At 42.2% G+C, this 21,620-nt stretch overlaps 1 protein-coding gene across 2 annotated transcripts in view; it reads left to right on the plus strand.

Moving 5' to 3' along the window:
• The first annotated feature begins 49 nt into the window (after positions 1-49).
• The window catches only part of LOC110537667 (hormone-sensitive lipase), a 39,187-nt gene continuing 17,616 nt past the window's right edge, over positions 50-21,620 (plus strand). Inside the window, exons 1-5 of one of the 2 annotated variants that reach the window (XM_021623893.2) lie at positions 96-196; positions 6,084-6,124; positions 19,492-19,724; positions 20,221-20,505; positions 20,616-20,706. In XM_021623893.2, the coding sequence (XP_021479568.2) occupies positions 6,109-6,124; positions 19,492-19,724; positions 20,221-20,505; positions 20,616-20,706 (625 nt within the window). In that variant the 5' untranslated portion in view covers positions 96-196; positions 6,084-6,108. Of the gene's footprint in view, positions 197-6,083; positions 6,125-19,491; positions 19,725-20,220; positions 20,506-20,615; positions 20,707-21,620 lie in introns of both variants that reach the window. The other variant, XM_021623884.2, reaches the window with a different exon arrangement.

Raw genomic sequence — 21,620 nt, forward strand, 5'->3', positions numbered from 1 at the left:
CATTACCAGCGCTGACTGGCTGCAGTTTTGGTTGTGGGTGTGGCTCTTTTTACATGTATGACTAGAAGATTTGAGGATGCGCTGCGAAAATAGTGGGCGAAGATGGCGTCGGGAAAGACGGGAGGCAACAACAGCAGCAGCCTCGGAAAAGGTTTGAATGGAAGACGTTCGTCAAAACATAAAGAGGGGCCAATAGGTACGTTATTTACAGCAGTTAGACCTTTTGCTTTATTGGTTTTTGATAATGGCGGTTAAATTGTTAATTTAGGTTGCAAACCCCAACTCTTGTCTCTCTTCTAGCTAGCTAACTAGGATGCCAACGTTAGCTAAATTACAGAAAGATTTAAGCCGCGGGAAGTGACAACAGTCTAACATGTAACTTTATAATTACGTTTTCTGGCAACTTGTATTATGTGATGAGGTTTGCATTAAAATAGTTGTGTTTCGAAGTTAAACTTAGTAGCTAACGTTAGCAAGGGGGAAACTTTCACAACTCGTTATTTTCATAATGTAGGTACTGTAACGCGCTATCTCGCTACAATGTACCAATGCAATGACTTGGAAATTGTAACAATTTCGCCCGAGTATTTGACGGTAACGTTCGTTAGAATGACCATTGTATCTAATCGAAACCTCTAGTTACCTGTTATATCGGCATCTTTCTTTAGCCCCTGTTGCTTACGCCCAGCTCATGTAGGCTGACGATGGCAACTGTCCACCTGATCAGGTTGTCCACTCAGATAACACAGTGGGGTCAGGGATTAACGTTGGTTGTGTGTGGAGAGGTGAGGGACGTTGAGAAACTACACAATGCAACAGCAGCATCATTCAGTCAGACAGTTCTCCCACTGTATAGCAGGCTTCTTTACTAGTATTTATTTAAACTAGCACTCTATTTAAAAACAACTGGATTAAATATGTCCAAGAGCCTTTCACAATAGTCTCTCACAAACAAACCATTTATATGTAGGTATTTAATAATGAGGTGAACAAACATGTTATTATCTTCAGCAAATGTGCCTCTTGGATGAAAACTGGCACTGGACTGTTATTGTGGTGCAAAGAGACCTGTTATTATCTCTATCTGTTAGGCCCTTTTTGAGTGATTCCAGATCATGAGCGAAGAGCCAGATGCATTCTGCAGGGGTAGGATTTCCTGCTTCCCATAGACATTTGAATTGCAAAAATACCTGTGGATTGGATTCCCACAACATTAACCACACGTTTAGCTTATCCATCAAAATATGCAGGTAATGGTGAATGTAGCCTAGTTGTCAACATGAGCTGCAGATTAGGTCTGACCTTAGCAATGACCTGTTGTATGAGATGTTGACTCAACTGTCAGTTGACTAGCCACCTGTAGTGCTAGACTTTCTTTTCTTGTCTGTCATCTCAGTCAGACAGTGTAGTAAAGGGCTGAGGGGAAACCGGTGAGGCCACCAGGCATGCTTGGTTGTGAGGGGTGGCGAGGGGCTCATTGTTACTAACGTCCTGTTGTGAAGTTTGGCCACAACTGAAATAGTCTGGAGCAAGGGTCGCACCTTCTGACCCACCATGACAGGAAATACCCCCCCACCCCCTTACACAGCCCGAGGAAGATGTAGCCTAGCCTTCACACTGTTTGAATGCTTCTTCACTTCCAATTAGCAATGGAGCCTACTTCCTCCGTCTTAGCCTATTATTGGTACCATGACATTTTGGATGAAAGTTAACTTCTATGCTATCTAAAGTTAAAGAGCAGTGCGGTGTGCACCACCCATCACATCTCTAGGCCTAGATGACATCATGCCATGATCAATTAGGGTAACTTACACATACTATAGGCTTTAGTATTCATATTAGTGGTTGAACTTTGCGCTTTAATGGTCTTCTTAGAATTCTGTACCCACACTCTCTGTAGACCCTCTGCATTTTGTTCAATTATGTGAGTCCACAGTGTTTAAATGAATACCTGACTATTTGAATATCATTAACATGCAACGAATTCAAAGAGCATAGGAGACACTAAATGGATGTCAAGTAGCCAATTATATCTGCTATGGATACTGAGGTACCAAGTTTGGAAATACGAGCAGACATGGTTATTCATTTTAATGAGACTTTATTTTCAAGATTAACTTGTAAGCCTCTCCTATCTAGAATGTAGAAAGTAATTTCACTCTCTTTGCCTGCCTCCTTACTTTTCTCATTGTAACTGGGCTGAGAATGTACCTTTTTCTTTGAAGATAAGCTTATCAGGGAGGGTGCTAAACATTCAGTTAACCTATCCTTACTCTGTATTCAGATGATTCATCATGTTTGTCCTGCAGTCTATGGGATCATTAGGATGCCACCTCACCTTGCATTTTTCAGTTGAAAGGTGACTTTGTATGTATGTGGTTCCCTAAACATTCTGACAGCCTCTATAACCCCTCAGACTTCCTGATGGGTCACTAAATTAACCAAAACAATATTAAGGCCTAGCCAGTCAGACTCAAGCTGCAATCCAGGAGAAATGAGCTGAGCTGCCTCCCACCAACAATAATTTGTTCCCACTGCACTGCTTACAACCAATCCAGCTGCTGCCCTGGCACGTACAGTGCATTCAACAATGAGGTTCAGGCCTGGAGCAGATTTAGACATTTCTCAAGACTTGGCCTGGCCTACACACACATCTCAGCATCCCTAAACAGTACATGTTCAAAGGTTCAGTATTACTGTTAAGACTTGAACTCACATGTTCAGACAGTATGAGGTGTTTGTGGTGTAGTAAGTGTCTGTTTGCATGTGAGTGTGCAGTAGGCTGTAGATGAAGATCCTTTATTGGTCTATTGTTCACAAGGTCACACTGAAATTTGACCTCTGGTCCCAACCTCTCCGAAAGACATGCAGGTTGAAGAGGTTGCAGCGTAGTGCTGCCACACTGGACACCCATGGAACAGTTGTTGTGGGGGTGGGTTAAGTGACTTACTCAAGGGGCGGCAGAGTAGCCTAGTGGTTAGAGTGTTGGACTCTAGTGGTTAGAGTGTTGGACTAGTAACTGGAAGGTTGCAAGTTCAAACCCCCGAGCTGACAAGGTACAAATCTGTCGTTCTGCCCCTGAACAGGCAGTTAACCCACTGTTCCTAGGCCGTCATTGAAAATGAGAATTTGTTCAGTCCTCTCCATGTATGTTCTATGTCTCTTGCCTAGTTAAATAAAGGTTTAAAAAAAATGGGAAGGGCACAACGGCAGGCGGTTATTATTTTATTTATTTCACCTTTATTTAACCAGGTAGGCTAGTTGAGAACAAGTTCTCATTTGCAACTGCGACCTGGCCAAGATAAAGCATAGCAGTGTGAACAGACAACAGAGTTACACATGGAGTAAACAATTAACAAGTCAATAACACAATAGAAAAAAAAAAGGGGGAGTCTATATACAATGTGTGCAAAAGGCATGAGGAGGTAGGCGAATAATTACAATTTTGCAGATTAACACTGGAGTGATAAATGATCAGATGGTCATGTACAGGTAGAGATATTGGTGTGCAAAAGAGCAGAAAAGTAAATAAATAAAAACAGTATGGGAATGAGGTAGGTGAAAATGGGTGGGCTATTTACCAATAGACTATGTACAGCTGCAGCAATCGGTTAGCTGCTCAGGTAGCTGATGTTTGAAGTTGGTGAGGGAGATAAAAGTCTCCAACTTCAGTGATTTTTGCAATTCGTTCCAGTCACAGGCAGCAGAGAACTGGAACGAAAGGCGGCCAAATGAGGTGTTGGCTTTAGGGATGATCAGTGAGATACACCTGCTGGAGCGCGTGCTACGGGTGGGTGTTGCCATCGTGACCAGTGAACTGAGATAAGGCGGAGCTTTACCTAGCATGGACTTGTAGATGACCTGGAGCCAGTGGGTCTGGCGACGAATATGTAGCGAGGACCAGCTGACTAGAGCATAAAGGTTGCAGTGGTGGGTGGTATAAGGTGCTTTAGTAACAGAACGGATGACACTGTGATAAACTGCATCCAGTTTGCTGAGTAGAGTATTGGAAGCTATTTTGTAGATGACATCGTCGAGGATCGGTAGGATAGTCAGTTTTACTAGGGTAAGTTTGGCGGCGTGAGTGAAGGAGGCTTTGTTGCGGAATATGAAGCCGACTCTAGATTTGATTTTAGATTGGAGATGTTTGATATGAGTCTGGAAGGAGAGTTTATAGTCTAGCCAGACACCTAGGTACTTATAATGTCCACATATTCTAGGTCGGAACCATCCAGGGTGGTGATGCTAGTCGGGCGTGCGGGTGCAGGCAGCGAACCGTTGAAAAGCATGCATTTGGTTTTACTAGCATTTAAGAGCATCTAGGATTTGAAATATATTGAGACAAGTTAGACAGTAACCTGTAGCAAAATATAACTCATTTGATTGAACATGAAATGTATTTCAATATAATTGAAATATCACTATAGTCTACAGTTTATATTTTAATGCAGTCCTCTAGGTTTTCATTTTATGTCACTTGTTCGTATCAATTGCGTAGACATTGGCAACTTTGTATTTGTGGTCAATTTAGCCTTAAAATGCTTTTGGGGCGTGTCATTTAAAACATGACCAAAAAAATCTAAGATATTTGGCTACAGAAGCTATTTCTTACCGATCTCTACATCTTCTGTCCAAAAAACTAATCCTGTGAAATGATGTCAACACACAGGGGGGAGTTTCTGGCTAGCTACGAACTAGCTATGTTGGCCGTGGCGTGCATGACCAGAATGACACATCGCTGAGAAAGAGGAATTGTTGGACCGTTGCCCGGAGTCTACTCTTTTAATTAGTTTATCCTATAGCCTACTTAACCATACTTTTAAATGTACCTCCTGTAAATTCAGTGAATGAAATGTAGACCTACCCTTTGATCTAGAATAATATTGCTTTAAAATTCCTTTACTACTGGCTTACCTCATCATAACTATAAAACGAAGGATCTAAAACCTAGAGCTTGGATGATAAACCGAAAATTATCGACAGCGACATTGCTTTCCTCTTACCAATGTGGCCTATTGCTGCAAAGTTTTTATAGGACATTAGTCTACATTTTACTGGTAGATTAAGCAATTAGCCTACACGACTATATAGCAACAATATCATATTCAGAGTTAGCAATCTCTTAAGTGTTTTTTTTTGTTTCCCACTTCCTCAGGTGGTGAATATTATAGTTTATACTCCAATATGCACAAAGATGTCGACAAATTCCCTGAAGAGCCAAAAATAAATCTGATCATTCTGTAGCCTATTTTGACAGGTTGAACATCAAAATATCAATCATGCATTTCCTGGATGTTCGATGAAATAGCTTACTTTTTTAATCATAGGCTACCATCTCAGTTGACTGACTAGGCACTGGAAAAAATGTCTAGAGCCCTGCCGCTAATGTAAATTAACTGTCTATTAAAACATTTATCATGCAAAAGTTATTTATCTCAATATGACTTTTTGTCTCAGCCAGCTCTAGCACCTCCCCAAGAATGATTTATTGATTTTATTGTTAGTGCTCTACTAGAATCTGACAAAAGGAATTTTCTCTCACATGCTCACACGCTCACACGCAAGTTGTCTTTTGACCATGGTATCTACCAATTTGGCTGAAGGTCACTGGGAGTTGCCTGCTGAACAGCCAATAACAGCCAAGGTTACTAACTTCCAGGGGGGAGAGGCAGAGGTTAGGCTACAGTATATCACCACTTGGAAAAGGGTATTATTTCAATCTGACATCAGGGAACATGCATGCACCCAATCCCCCTACTCGGTTCTGTGTGTATACTGTGTGCATGCAAACAATGTCTGTTTTACCCTGACTGGGAAAAGAGTCATGTCCCCAGAGTACAGCTCAGTGGGACTGCTGGCATGTGGCTAAAGAATCCCTGCCCTTTTAAAACAGAGTGAATAGAAAAACAAGACTGGTTGGAAGTGGATAAAGAATGACATGCTGCCTGACACAAAAACAGACAGGGGAAGAGTCACCAAGTGAGGGAGAGAAGGTGAAGCGCGGGAGGATAAATCTTAAAACTCTGTCTGTCTCTTTTACAACACTCTTCTCTTCCCTCCTTCTCTTGTTGCTGTTGTTGAAGAGAGGTGACTGACGAGGACAGAACCATGAACCCCGACACGGGTAAAAAAAAAACTATTTATACTCATGGCTTTAGAGTAGTTGTGACCTACAGCATGCTTAATGCCTATATACAGTGCCTTGCGAAAGTAGAGAGGATCTCTGAATGATCCAATGTTGACCTAAATGACTAATGATGATAAATACAATCCACCTGTGTGTAATCAAGTCTCCGTATAAATGCACCTGCACTGTGATAGTCTCAGAGGTCCGTCAAAAGCGCAGAGAGCATCATGAAGAACAAGGAACACACCAGGCAGGTCCGAGATACTGTTGTGAAGAAGTTTAAAGCCGGATTTGGATACAAAAAGATTTCCCAAGCTTTAAACATCCCAAGTATTGATAATATTGAAATGGACGGAGTATCAGACCACTGCAAATCTACCAAGACCTGGCCGTCCCTCTACACTTTCAGCTCATACAAGGAGAAGACTGATCAGAGATGCAGCCAAGAGGCCCATGATCACTCTGGATGAACTGCAGAGATCTACAGCTGAGGTGTGGGAGACTCTGTCCATAGGACAACAATCAGTCGTATATTGCACAAATCTGGCCTTTATGGAAGAGTGGCAAGAAGAAAGCCATTTCTTAAAGATATCCATAAAAAGTGTCATTTAAAGTTTGCCACAAGCCACCTGGGAGACACACCAATGTGGAAGAAGGTGCTCTGGTCAGATGAAACCAAAATTGAACTTTTTGGCAACAATGCAAAACGTTATGTTTGGCGTAAAAGCAACACAGCTCATCACTCTGAACACACCATCCCCACTGTCAAACATGGTGGTGGCAGCATCATGGTTTGGGCCTGCTTTTCTTCAGCAGGGACAGGGAAGATGGTTAAAATTGATGGGAAGATGGATGGAGCCAAATACAGGACCATTCTGGAAGAAAACCTGATGGAGTCTGCAAAAGACCTGAGACTGGGACGGAGATTTGTCTTCCAACAAGACAATGATCCAAAACATAAAGCAAAATCTACAATGGAATGGTTCAAAAATAAACATATCCAGGTGTTAGAATGGCCAAGTCAAAGTCCAGACCTGAATCCAATCGCGAATCTGTGGAAAGAACTGAAAACTGCTGTTCACAAATGCTCTCCATCCAACCTCACTGAGCTCGAGCTGTTTTGCAAGGAGGAATGGGAAAAAATGTCAGTCTCTCGATGTGCGAAACTGATAGAGACACCCCAAGCGACTTACAGCTGTAATCGCAGCAAAAGGTGGCACTACAAAGTATTAACTTAAGGGGGCTGAATAATTTTGCACGCCCAATTTTTCAGTTTTTGATTTGTTAAAAAAGTTTCCAATAAATGTCGTTCCACTTCATGATTGTGTCCCACTTGCTGTTGATTCTTCACAAAAAAATACAGTTTTATATCTTTATGTTTGAAGCCTGAAATGTGGCAAAAGGTCTAAAAGTTCAAGGGGGCCGAATACTTTCGCAAGGCACTGTATGTATCTGCCTGCGCATACACATTATTTACCTTATCTTTTTCTCCCACCCATCCACACCATTCCCCCTGTAGGGCTCATTAGAAGCCTGTTGTGCTGCTGGTGGTAGTTGTTGTACATGATTTATTAATGCCGGTATTCATCCATCTTTAATGTCTTGGGACCAGATGTCGCTTTTAGTTCAGTGTGGTTGTTTACACTTAACTGCCTGGTGTAAAAGTTGACTGGTCATAGTGCGACTGAAACCATGTTAGGTTCTTTCAGAGATTTTAGATGGGTGATATGGACTGAACCGCTGTTGCTTGCGTAGGCTGCCACCATCTCTATAGACTTGAGAGAGAATATAGTGTGCTGCTGCTTTCACTCATTTGATTAGTTTAATTGATTGATGGTTTAGTGGTCTGAGTTGTCCTCTTGCCCTCTTAATGTCATGTTCTCAGGATAAATAGTGGGCCAGAAACATCATAAATGTTGCTTGAGTAGAAAATAGACCCTGTACATATTCTCTAGTGGTTGAAGTATTGTATTGCAAGTAGCCTAAGTATTTTGTGCACATGGGGGATATGAGACACTTAGTCATAAAACAAGATCAGCCATTTGGCCTTAGTGAGAAGAGCGAAAACTAGTATTTAAAAAAAATAAAATAAAAAAAAAAATAGACATTAGAATCTTTCATTTTCACCACCATTGCAGAATAAATCCCTTACCTTTTCTAGGCAGCCGGTCTGTAGTCTAGTTGAATTTAAAGTGAACATGCAGACAGTTGATATTTTACTTTGAAGTATTTATGCTGCTACTGTTTGTAGCCAACTGTAAAATAAATAAATAAAATGACTAGCCTCGACAATGTTTAAGAATTCACGGGCATGTTAGGTTGCAGGGTAAGTCAATGCAAAACATTGTTGAATTCAAATGTTATGCTAAGTCCTCAACAGTTTGTGACCGACCACCTGGGTTCAGTCTTATGTTGCAAAATTTGAAATTGTGTTTTTTACTTTGGATGAATGTAGACTCAGAGCTACAAAATGGTATGTCATACACTGCAGTGGAGGAACAATGGCAAAGTAAATGGTTACTTGCATAGATGTAATATCAAAAATAGAAAGTGTCCAGATAAAAATATTTACAAAATATGTAATAATTGTTAGATGATGCTTACCCATACATACTTGTCTAAATTGTTGGGTCATGTGAATGAAGTGCCATAACCACCCTCCAGCTACATCTTGCTAAGTGGATGGGTCACTTATCTAAACGAGTACAGTGGTTCCTCCTTTAAAAGTTGCAGCATTCTGTGGCACGTCATTTAATTGTCAGACATTATTTATGTTATTGCTAGTTTGACCACCAGAGGGCATCTTTAATTAACCTCTCTGGGATATGTGGGACAGTAGCGTCCCACCTCGCCAACAGCCAGTGAAAGTGCAGGGCGCCAAATTCAAAACAACAAAAATCTCATAATTACAATTCCTCAAGCATACAAGTATTTGACACCATTTTAAAGATAAAATTCTTGTTAATCCAGCCACAGTGTCTGATTTCAAAAAGGCTTTACAGCGAAAGTACCTCAAACGATTTTCAGGTCACCACCAACTCACAGAAAAACACAGCCATTTTTCCAGGCAAAGATAGGAGTCACAAAAAGCAGAAATATAGATAAAATGAATCACTAACCTTTGATGATCTTCATCAGATGACACTCATAGGACATCATGTTAGACAATACATGTATGTTTTGTTCGATAATGTGCATATTTATATCCAAAAATCTGTTTACATTGGAGCGTTACGTGCAGTAATGTTTTGATTCCAAAACATCCGGTGATTTTAGCAGAAATACTCATAAAACATTGATAAAAGATACTAGTGTTATTTATAGAATTAAAGATAGACTTTTCTTTAATGCAACAAAATTGCAGAAAAAAAGGGAAGAAGATTAACGAAAGCATAAAGATGTTGGTGGAGAAATGCTGTTTTGAGTTAGAAATGTAACACTTTAGAGTACTTAAGCATCGACTACATTGCAAGTTGAGGGATTTTCACAACAGTAGCCGGGCTATAAAAAGTATTGTCCTTCTAATTGGAAACATTTGCATTCTGGGCTAAATTATTTATTGTAACCACAATGTCACATAATTTGTATCTACCTTTCCAATTACTTTTAGAGTTTGGGATTTACAAATGTGCGCTTTTAATTATTATTTACTTGTTTTATTTTGAACGTGCAGACTTTTTTCTTTAAATGATTGTTTTATGTAGGATGATACATTTGACCAGTTGCAATTGTAAGTAGGCCTAATAAAAAAAATCCTGCTTCTATTACGCTGTTAAGCCTCATAGCCAACCTCAGCCAGTTAAGTTGTTTTATATAGGTCTAGGCTCTGAAGAAATAGACTTCAATTAAGCCCTCTTGTTTGTAAAGTCAAATTAAAATGAAGATTATTGTTGAAATGAATTGCTCTACTGGTGTAGGTTTTCTCCATCTGTTGGTGTGCAACACTTGTCTAACGTGTGAATCTCTCATGTCGCACATCAAATTGAAACATATTGTCATTCTCTGCGGTGTAACGTTATTGTATTTGGCGCAGCGAAGGTGTCCACTTTAGGCCGGGGATTGTAGGCCTGTTGAGGGCTAGCTCTAGTGTAAACCCCTGTAATAAGGATATCTTCCATACAGGGTTCTAGCGTGATCTGCCCAGAAGAGTGTAGCCTACCGCCTTTAGAAATATAATGACTGAGGGCAGTTTCTAATTAGCAAAGCTGGTCTCGTGAATTGCAAAGAGTTATGGGATATTAGAACCCCATTGTCTTAACCTTGTAATCTTCAACCTACACGTTAACTAGCTGACTAGATGTTTTTTTGTCTTTTTCCTGGCATTAGCTTAAATTTCAATTTTATTTCACTCAACTTATGATCTGCTTCAGACTGCTTGCGTTCTGCCTAAGCAGCATAGCTACAATGCTTGAGCTGGTCCCATGGTTGATTCAGAGCAGTAGACCCTTTGCATTATTGTGACTCCATTGTCTTAACTTCTTGCGGATCAGTGGGACGCTAGCATCCCATTTCGACAACTTCCGGTGAAATTGCAGAGCGCGAAATTCAACTTACAGAAATAGTCATATTTAACATTCATGAAAATACAAGTGTCATAAATCAGTTTAAAGCTTAACCTTCCCATCTTAAACCTAAGCATGGGTACACAAAATATCTGACAGTTAGTGGTGGCTCCTCAGAGAAGAGTGAATTTCATAAATAGCGAAACCTTAGACTACAGGGTAGAATGTTTAGGGTTCAAAACCTGCTCCGTGCATGTTTCATTACATTATTATGCCAGTCTTAGAGCAAATAGCTTGGATTGTTACTCCCATCTGGTTCCTCGTGTCATTTAGCACACTTGTGGGCGTGTTGACAGGATGTACTGTTTTTTTATTCTGTATATATGAATTACAAAGCAGCCTTTTCTTAAATCATATTTCAAGTCTATTGCATAGTTACAATGTGTAATCATTGATGTCCCAGGACATGTCCGAAGTGTATCATTGTAAAACATACATGCAGACACAGCATCATTCACAGAATGGAGTTTGATACACTCTGTATTGGATATGACAGAATATTTTTTTTTCTCGTAAATTAACTTTGACAAAAAAATACGCACAATTGTTTGTCTCTACATTAACTAACATATTCCTCTCAATTGTATATTTTTTGCTTGACTCGTTATGACTTTATAACTACTTACATTTACTTCCCCTGCAATGTTTTGCCAGCCATCTTTGCTGAAGAAAGTCACCAGGGAGTGGTGGCTGTAGTCAAATTAGTCATTGGAACCACTCGAAATGATTGGTCATATTTGGCTGTAACTACTAGCAATGCAATTTGCTTGACATAAGAATAATATTACTAGTTACTACACAGATCATACATAACATTAGTTAGTGATCCAGCAACCTAACGTTCACTAGCTAGCTAACAGTAAGCTTCAAGTTGCAATGAAAATGACTTTCTGGCAAATACTAACGTATAATATCTGATTGTAGCTAGGCTCTTAGCCATATACACTAAACAAAAATATAAACTCAACATGTAAATTGTTGATCTCTAAAGGTTCCCAGAAATGTTCCATACTCACAAAAAGCGTATTTCTCAAATGTTGTGCACAAATTTGTTTGCATCTCTTTTTAGTGACATTTCTCCTTTGCCAAGATAGTCCATCCACCTGACAGGTGTAGTATATCAAGAAGCTTATTAAACAACATGCTCATTACACAGGCACACCTTGTGCTGGGGACAATAAAATGTCACTATAAAATGTTCAGTTTTGTCACACAACACAATTTCACAGATACCTCAAGTTTTGAGGGAGCATGCAATTGGCATGCTGACTGCAGGAATGTCCACCAGAGCTGTTGCCAAATAATTGAATGTTCATTTCGTTCATTGCATGCAGAATCAGTGTATATGCAACAGTTTTGGCCGCCTGGCTCATTGCGAACTAATTTGCCAGAATTTTACATAATTATGACATAACATTGAAGGTTGTGCAATGTAACAGCAGTATTTAGACTTATGGATGGCACCCGTTAGATAAAATATGGAACGTTTCCGTATTTCACTTAAAGAATAAATGTTTTGTTTCCGGATTCGACCATATTAATGACTTAAGGCTCGTATTTCTGTGTCATTATGTTACAATTAAGTCTATGATTTGCTAGAGCAGTCTGACTGAGTGATGGTAGGCACCAGCAGACTCGTAAGCATTCATTCAAACAGCACTTTCGTGCGTTTGCCAGCAGCTCTTCGCAATGCTTCAAGCATTGCGCTGTTTATGACTTCAAGCCTATCAACTCCCGAGATTAGGCTGGTGTAAACGATGTGAAATGGCTAGCTAGTTAGCGAGGTGCGTGCTAATAGTGTTTCAAACGTCACTCGCTCTGAGACTTGGAGTAGTTGTTCCCCTTGTTCTGCTCTCTCTCCAGCTTTGTCATTCTATACAGTAAGTACCTGTGGCACCTGGGCTGCTCTGCCCTGTGCCTCTGCTGTGGAAATTGATCTCAGGTGGTTCACTAGAACTCAATACAGCAGGCAGCCTGGCTACTCCACAAGGAGTCCACCAGGGCGTTAGGTTTTAATTGCTTGGATGGCAGTTCAGTTCACTGTTAATGCATGGTTACTCTGTTTGATGAACTCCTCAGAAATTGTTTCAGTCATGTATCTCCCTTAGGGACCATAAGAGTGGAAAGACAGAGCGGAGAAGACAGCAACACGGTGTGTTCCACCACTTGCTCTCTGCTCCTGTTACATGACTGTCTTAGAGGAATGAAGCTTGTATTTAGTTTTCTCAGCTTGTGCAACATTTCACTCAATCAGCTTTTATACTTAAGCAATAATAGATGAGGCCATGTGTTAGGACATTTATCATGGTTGTGACATGGTCTTTTTCTGACGGCCATGTAAAGCACAACTAACCAAAAATGGTTGCTATGGAGGCTCTTCCCCCTTGCTAGCTACACACTTAACACAATCACTTCAGACTGAAGTTGAAAGACGGCAAACGAGCTGCATTTTTGTTTCATTTGACCTGTTTTTCTATTGACATCTCTTTGTATATATCCAGAAAAACTATGCTGATTCATGATTTCGACCGGCAGAGAAAAGCTTTCTGTCTCGTCCCGACTCGACACTCATTATTACAGTACCCAGTGGAGATCAAATTTCAATGTTGCAAATGTCGGAACGTCTCAATGCTTTTTACAGTGGCAGATGAGACTGTGGATCTGGAACCGCTAGGGTTGCAAAGGGTCAAACATTCCGGGAATTTTCCATGGGAAGTTCAACCTGGGAATTTGGGGAATTTTGCTTAAATTCATCAAGAAAGTTAGCTTATAACCGTGAACCTTTTTTTGTGGGATACACAAGGCAATTCTAGGTCTTGTGGCATATTTTGGTTAAACTATTCCCAATTGAATTGCAACCCTCTGCATGCACAGTGCATTCTTCATCACATGTACAGCTGATTCACAAGATATTGCACACTAATGAGATGCTATTGAGCCCACACTACTACACTGTCTGAGCCAAAGACTACATGCTTTCTGGTAAGTTTTGACTAAAATACTGATTTGGGTGAATATATTTTATGATATACATGATTTTTTGATAACGAGTAAATAGTAGCCTACAGCAAAGTGTGTTTAAATCATTTCTAATGTTAACAATTTCTGCTAGTCAGTTTTTGCTACCATGTGGGTTTTAGCTTGCTAACTGAGTGTTAATTCACCTGTTTCCATGTTTAATTTTAAACCATTTATCTTACAAAGAAGTTTAATCTAACGGCTTAACTATTTATCTGTACATGGAATGGTATTTAAAAATATATATATATAATTATTATTACTTTTTTTTCTCCTAATCTTTACAGTGCCCTTGGCTTTTTCCTATCTGTGTGGAGACATTTCACTGGAGCTAATGTAGAAGGAAAAGCTGTGTACACTTGCAAATACTGTGCCAAATTATATGTGAAGAATGCAACAAAGATGCAGAATCATCTGGCCAGGTGCATAAAGTTCCCTCAGCGCTCACAACAAGCAACCTCTGACAGAAGTCCCTATACTTCTATTAGAAGTGAAAATTATGAATCGGACATCTTATCGATAGCAACAGCTCACGGTCCTCCTTGAATCAGAAGGTTTTTTTTAAGCAATGGAGGAACGTAGTCAGAGTTGCTGATGAATGTCTTGCTCGAGCTGTGTATGCAACTGGTTCACCTCTGATTCTCACAAGCAATGTGTATTGGTAGATATTTCTGAATGTTCTTCGCCCAGCATACACCCCTCCAACCAGACATGCTTTATCTACTCATTTGCTGGATGCAGAGTTCAACAGAGTTCAAGTGAAGGTCAAGCAAATCCGAGCAAGCAGACTGTATTGCAATCATCTCTGATGGGTGGTCGAATGTTTGTGGGCAAGGAATAATTAGCTTTATCATCTCCCCTCAACCAGTATTCTACAAGGGACAACAGGCACACCGGTCTCTACATTGCAGATAAGCTGAAGGCAGTCATCAATGACCTTGGACCACAGAAGGTATTTTCACGGGTGACAGACAGTGCTGCGAACATGAAGGCTGCTTGGTCTAAAGTGGAGGAGTCCTACCCTCACATTACACGGCTCATGCATTGAATCTGTTCCTCAAGGACATCATGGTACTGAAAACAATGGATACACTCTACAGGAGAGCCAAGGAAATGGTTAGGTATGTGAAGGGTCAAATTATAGCAGCAATCTACCTCTCTAAGCAAATTGAGAAGAATAAGAGCACCACATTGAAGCTGCTGGTGGTGTTGTCATCTTGTTTGGCAGTCTTCTGGAGGGGAAGGAGTCTCCAATAAATGTCCATATCAATCTGTTGATATGGACAGCCCCATCAAGAGGATCCTCCCAGATGATGTATTTTGGGAGAGAGTGGGAAGCGGCCTGAAACTCCTGAAATCTATAGCAGTAGCCATGGATTGAGGGAGACAATTTATTTTTGTTTCTTTTTTATTTCACCTTTATTTAACCAGGTAGGCTAGTTGAGAACAAGTTCTCATTTGCAACTGCGACCTGGCCAAGATAAAGCATAGCAGTGTGAACAGACAACAGAGTTACACATGGAGTAAACAATTAACAAGTCAATAACACAATAGGGAAAAAAAGGGGGAGTCTATATACAATGTGTGCAAAAGGCATGAGGAGGTAGGCGAATAATTACAATTTTGCAGATTAACACTGGAGTGATAAATGATCAGATGGTCATGTACAGGTACAGAGATATTGGTGTGCAAAAGAGCAGAAAAGTAAATAAATAAAAACAGTATGGGAATGAGGTAGGTGAAAATGGGTGGGCTATTTACCAATAGACTATGTACAGCTTCAGCGATCGGTTAGCTGCTCAGGTAGCTGATGTTTGAAGTTGGTGAGGGAGATAAAAGTCTCCAACTTCAGCGATTTTTTTCAATTCGTTCCAGTCACAGGCAGCAGAGTACTGAAACGAAAGGCGGCCAAATGAGGTGTTGGCTTTAGGGATGATCAGTGAGATACACCTGCTGGAGCGAGTGCTACGGATGGGTGTTGCCATCGTGACCAGTGAACTGAGATAAGGCGGAGCTTTACCTAGCAAGGACTTGTAGATGACCTGGAGCCAGTGGGTCTGGCGACGAATATGTAGCGAGGGCCAGCCGACTAGAGCATACAAGTCGCAGTGGTGGGTGGTATAAGGTGCTTTAGTGACAAAACGGATGGCACTGTGATAGACTGCATCCAGTTTGCTGAGTAGAGTGTTGGAAGCCATTTTGTAGATGACATCGCCGAAGTCGAGGATCGGTAGGATAGTCAGTTTTACTAGGGTAAGCTTGGCGGCGTGAGTGAAGGAGGCTTTGTTGCGGAATAGAAAGCCGACTTGATTTGATTTTCGATTGGAGATGTTTGATATGAGTCTGGAAGGAGAGTTTGCAGTCTAGCCAGACAGCTAGGTACTTATAGATGTCCACATATTCAAGGTCGGAACCATCCAGGGTGGTGATGCTAATTGGGCATGCGGGTGCAGGCAGCGATCGGTTGAAAAGCATGCATTTGGTTTTACTAGCGTTTAACAGCAGTTGGAGGCCGCGGATGGAGTGTTGTATGGCATTGAAGCTCGTTTGGAGGTTAGATAGCACAGTGTCCAATGACGGGCCGAAGGTATATAGAATGGTGTCGTCTGCGTAGAGGTGGATCAGGGAATCGCCCGCAGCAAGAGCAACATCATTGATATATACAGAGAAAAGAGTCGGCCCGAGAATTGAACCCTGTGGCACCCCCATAGACTGCCAGAGGACCGGACAGCATGCCCTCCGATTTGACACACTGAACTCTGTCTGCAAAGTAATTGGTGAACCAGGCAAGGCAGTCATCCGAAAAACCGAGGCTATTGAGTCTGCCGATAAGAAAAGGGTGATTGACAGAGTCGAAAGCCTTGGCAGGGTCGATGAAGACGGCTGCACAGTACTGTCTTTTATCGATGGCGGTTATGATATCGTTTAGTACCTTGAGTGTGGCTGAGGTGCACCCGTGACCTGCTCGGAAACCAGATTGCACAGCGGAGAAGGTACGGTGGGATTCGAGATGGTCAGTGATCTGTTTGTTGACTTGGCTTTCGAAGACCTTAGATAGGCAGGGCAGGATGGATATAGGTCTGTAACAGTTTGGGTCCAGGGTGTCTCCCCCTTTGAAGAGGGGGATGACTGCGGCAGCTTTCCAATCCTTGGGGATCTCAGACGATATGAAAGAGAGGTTGAACAGGCTGGTAATAGGGGTGGCGACAATGGCGGCGGATAGTTTCAGAAATAGAGGGTCCAGATTGTCAAGCCCAGCTGATTTGTACGGGTCCAGGTTTTGCAGCTCTTTCAGAACATCTGCTATCTGGATTTGGGTAAAGGAGAACCTGGAGAGGCTTGGGCGAGGAGCTGCGGGGGGGGGGCGGAGCTGTTGGCCGAGGTTGGAGTAGCCAGGCGGAAGGCATGTCCAGCCGTTGAGAAATGCTTATTGAAGTTTTCGATAATCATGGATTTATCGGTGGTGACCGTGTTACCTAGCCTCAGTGCAGTGGGCAGCTGGGAGGAGGCGCTCTTGTTCTCCATGGACTTCAGTGTCCCAGAACTTTTTGGAGTTGGAGCTACAGGATGCAAACTTCTGCCTGAAGAAGCTGGCCTTAGCTTTCCTGACTGACTGCGTGTATTGGTTCCTGACTTCCCTGAACAGTTGCATATCACGGGGACTATTCGATGCTATTGCAGTCCGCCACAGGATGTTTTTGTGCTGGTCGAGGGCAGTCAGGTCTGGAGTGAACCAAGGGCTGTATCTGTTCTTAGTTCTGCATTTTTTGAACGGAGCATGCTTATCTAAAATGGTGAGGAAGTTACTTTTAAAGAATGACCAGGCATCCTCAACTGACGGGATGAGGTCAATGTCCTTCCAGGATACCCGGGCCAGGTCGATTAGAAAGGCCTGCTCACAGAAGTGTTTTAGGGAGCGTTTGACAGTGATGAGGGGTGGTCGTTTGACTGCGGCTCCGTGGCGGATACAGGCAATGAGGCAGTGATCGCTGAGATCCTGGTTGAAGACAGTGGAGGTGTATTTGGAGGGCCAGTTGGTCAGGATGACGTCTATGAGGGTGCCCTTGTTTACAGAGTTAGGGTTGTACCTGGTGGGTTCCTTGATGATTTGTGTGAGATTGAGGGCATCTAGCTTAGATTGTAGGACTGCCGGGGTGTTAAGCATATCCCAGTTTAGGTCACCTAACAGAACAAACTCTGAAGCTAGATGGGGGGCGATCAATTCACAAATGGTGTCCAGGGCACAGCTGGGAGCTGAGGGGGGTCGGTAGCAGGCGGCAACAGTGAGAGACTTATTTCTGGAGAGAGTAATTTTCAAAATTAGTAGTTCGAACTGTTTGGGTATGGACCTGGAAAGTATGACATTACTTTGCAGGCTATCTCTGCAGTAGACTGCAACTCCTCCCCCTTTGGCAGTTCTATCTTGACGGAAGATGTTATAGTTGGGTATGGAAATCAGGGTTGGCAGAGTGTGCTAAAGCAGTGAGTAAAACAAACTTAGACAACAATGCCATCAGACTCTGCTTGTAGACGTAAGAGAAGAAATCCGTACTGCCCTGCTCACTTCACTGTTGCGCCAAGCAGAGGAAACTGCTGTTCTGAAATGCACCAAAAAGCGTGAAGACTTCTGCCTGAAGCCCATACACGCCACAGCGTACATGTTGGACCCAAAGTTTGCTGGCAAGCGCATCCTGTCTCGTGCAGAGATCAACAAGGCCTATGGTGTCATCACTACTGTGTCTCGCCACCTTGGCCTGGATGGTTCTTGGCAGTCTGGCAAAGTACACTTCCAGGCAAAGGCTTTGCCAGTCGTATGATATGACAGTCGTGCCAACATATCTCATCAGCCACCTGGTGGAAGGGACTGTGGATCTGAGGCGCCTTCCCCTGTTGCCTCCATTATCCTCCAAATCCCACCAACATCAGCCGCCTCAGAGTGCAACTGGTCCTTGTTTGGGAACACACACACCATAGCACGCAACAGGCTGACCAATACAAGTGTTGAAAAATTGGTGGCCATTGGTGGCCATCCAGGCAAATTTGAAACTTTTTGAGCCTGACAACGAGCCATCCTCAACAGGGTTGGAAAGTAACAGTGAAGATGAGGCCTCAGAGTCTGATGTTCAAGAGGTGGACATTGAGGTCCAGGGAGAAGACATGGAAGACAGACGGAGGAAGACAACCAAAGCTTTAGTTTCTGGACTATCATTTTACAGATGTATGTTGAAAATGTTTTTGGGAGATGCCATGGATCATTCAATATTCCCTTTTGTTCAGTGAAATCATTCCATGTGAAGTCAACTCATTCAATTCGTAACGAAGTGTTTTTATTTCTATTGGAAGGATTTAATCATTTTCAATTGTCTACTTATGATAAGGTAAAATATTTGTTTCGTGCTCCATATGATATGGTAAATATCTCCAAAGCAAAAAACATCAACATTTAAATGGTATTAATATTAATTCCCATATATTCCCATGGACATTTTCCACCTCTGAATATTACCCAAAATGTGCCACCCTAGTAACAGCAGTATTGCGTTGCTAGGGTAATGATGCCAACAATGCCTGTTTTTCTGAATGTGGCTATCTGTATGTTGTCTAGTATGTCATGGGATAGACTCTTACTCCAAATCACCTGTTGTATAAGGCTGGCTATAGTGGGTCAGCCATTTGAGTAAAGTGAGTATTAAGTATAGCCTATTTTGGGGGAATAAGACAGGATCAGTCTTTGTATGGTGTTGCATGCTGATTGTTTCTCTCTTCCCTCTCTTCCCCCCCCAGTGATGGACACCAAGGCCGTGTTTACTGCCCTGTACAGTGTGTGTGAGGAGAATGCTACGTTCTTCTCTGAGGGGGCCCAGGGGGGCGCGGCACAGCGACTGGTGGACACCATGACCCTGATCCAGGAGCACGCCAGCAGCCTGGAACCTGTCATCTCCGGCTTTGCTGCTGTCTACCACCACTTTGACTTTGACCCACACATACCAGCCAACGGATACCGCTCTCTAGTCAAGGTAGAATGGCGGGGTTTGTTTGTCTGTATGTGTGACAACTCTCTAGTTAAGAGAGATTGAGGGAGTGTGTGTGTGTGTTGTGTTTTTGAGTGTCCTTAGTGCATATATATATATATATATATATATATGTGTGTGTGCCTGATGGCCTCAAAATTGGGGAAAACCCAACACCAGCATCGTATGCCTCAAGTTTATTTTTATTTCCGCTTTTTTTTCTTTTTTCTACCAATTGATTGTCACGATAGAACCTTTTCAGGATCCCTCTTTTATTGATGAGAAATCATGACCACCTCTCTGCCAGCTGCTTACCTCTATTAAATAGTCTCAATTTCTGTCTCCACCTTTTTTCATGGTCTCTCACACTCCTTTTCTGTACCTGTTGTTTTTTGCTCTGACATTCTCTTTTTTAATGTTATTTCTCTCTCACACAAGCACTTTTCCTCCTCCTGCCTATTTCTTTCACTCCCTTCTCTTTTTCCTCCCACCCCTCTCCTAGGTGGTGCGCTGCTGCATTCTCCACATCATCCACAAGGGGCGCTACATCTCCACCAACCGACGCAGCATCTTCTTTCGGACGGCCCACAACGCAGGGGAGATGGAGGCCTACTGCTCGGCCCTATGTCAGCTGAGAGCCCTGCTCTACCTGGCCCAGCGACTGCTGCACGACAACAGCCACGGGAACCTCTTCTTCCACGAGGAGAGCGGCCTCAGCCAGAGCTTTGTCCGGGAGTACTCCTCCATGCACAAGGGCTGCTTCTACGGACGCTGCCTTGGATTCCAGGTAGGGGGGAGATTTGGAGGGAGGAATACTTTTGGAATGACTGAGGCCCTTTTGGTTAGCCTCAGGGAAAAATATTTTAGAGTGATTTGTGTTCATGTCTCCTCTTCCAGTTCACTCCAGCCATCCGTCCCTGTCTGCAGACCATAGCCATCGGCCTGGTGGCCTTTGGAGAGAACTACAGGCGCAACCAGTCAGGCATTGGTCAGTGGCTCCAGCAAACCTCCCTATTGATGGAAACAAAAGCCACTCAATCATTAATAAATTCTCATTTACATCCTAAACCATTCTACTGACATGGCAACTCAGTCGACGTGAAGGGATTGTGAGGGTGAATATCAATGCTAGATACAATACATTATTAACCTTAACCTCTAAGGAATGTGGGATGCTAGCGTGGCCTGGCCAGAAGCCGGTGAAATTGCATAGCGCCAAAAACAGAAATACTCATAATAAAAATTCATAAAACATACTAGTGTGTTACATCGGTTTAAAGATTAACTTCTTGTTAATTCAGCCTTGTGTCAAATTTCAAAAAGGCTTTACGGCGAAAGCATACCATGCGATTATCTGAGGACAGCGCCCAGCACACAAACGCATACAAGCATTTTCCAGCCAGGTAGAGGAGTCAAAAGTCAGGCGATAAAATGAATCCCTTAATGTTGTGTATTGATATTCTAGTTTTGTCCCTTTAGGGCGCCTGTAACTCCCCTTGGCTTACCTACATTGAATGGTCTTCCTGTGAAACGCATGAAACAATGCCCTCGTTAATTTCTATTCTTGTCTCATGTCCTGTCCTTTTATTAGTTGTGTAAGTAATAGTGTGCTTTACAACAAAACTGGAGACGAGGAAGAAACGTTCTCACGTTTGTGCTCATCTTCTGCAGAAAGTCTGAGTAAAAAATATAAAAAAAATCAGCTTTAGAAAGACTCAAACAAAACGTGGAGCTAACCAGTTGAGTGATGCTAGCTAGCCTTTGATGTCACGGCCTCGAGGGATAGAAAGAATTTCGCTGCGTGAGAAAGTGAAGTCAGCATGAGTTAAAAAAAAGAAAAGGGTCTGGGAGTACGGGACCGTCTGAAAAGTGTGCGAAATAAAAATAAACCGAAAATATCTG

Source organism: Oncorhynchus mykiss, chromosome 2 (assembly GCF_013265735.2).
Source record: "Oncorhynchus mykiss isolate Arlee chromosome 2, USDA_OmykA_1.1, whole genome shotgun sequence".
NCBI lineage: Eukaryota > Metazoa > Chordata > Actinopteri > Salmoniformes > Salmonidae > Oncorhynchus > Oncorhynchus mykiss.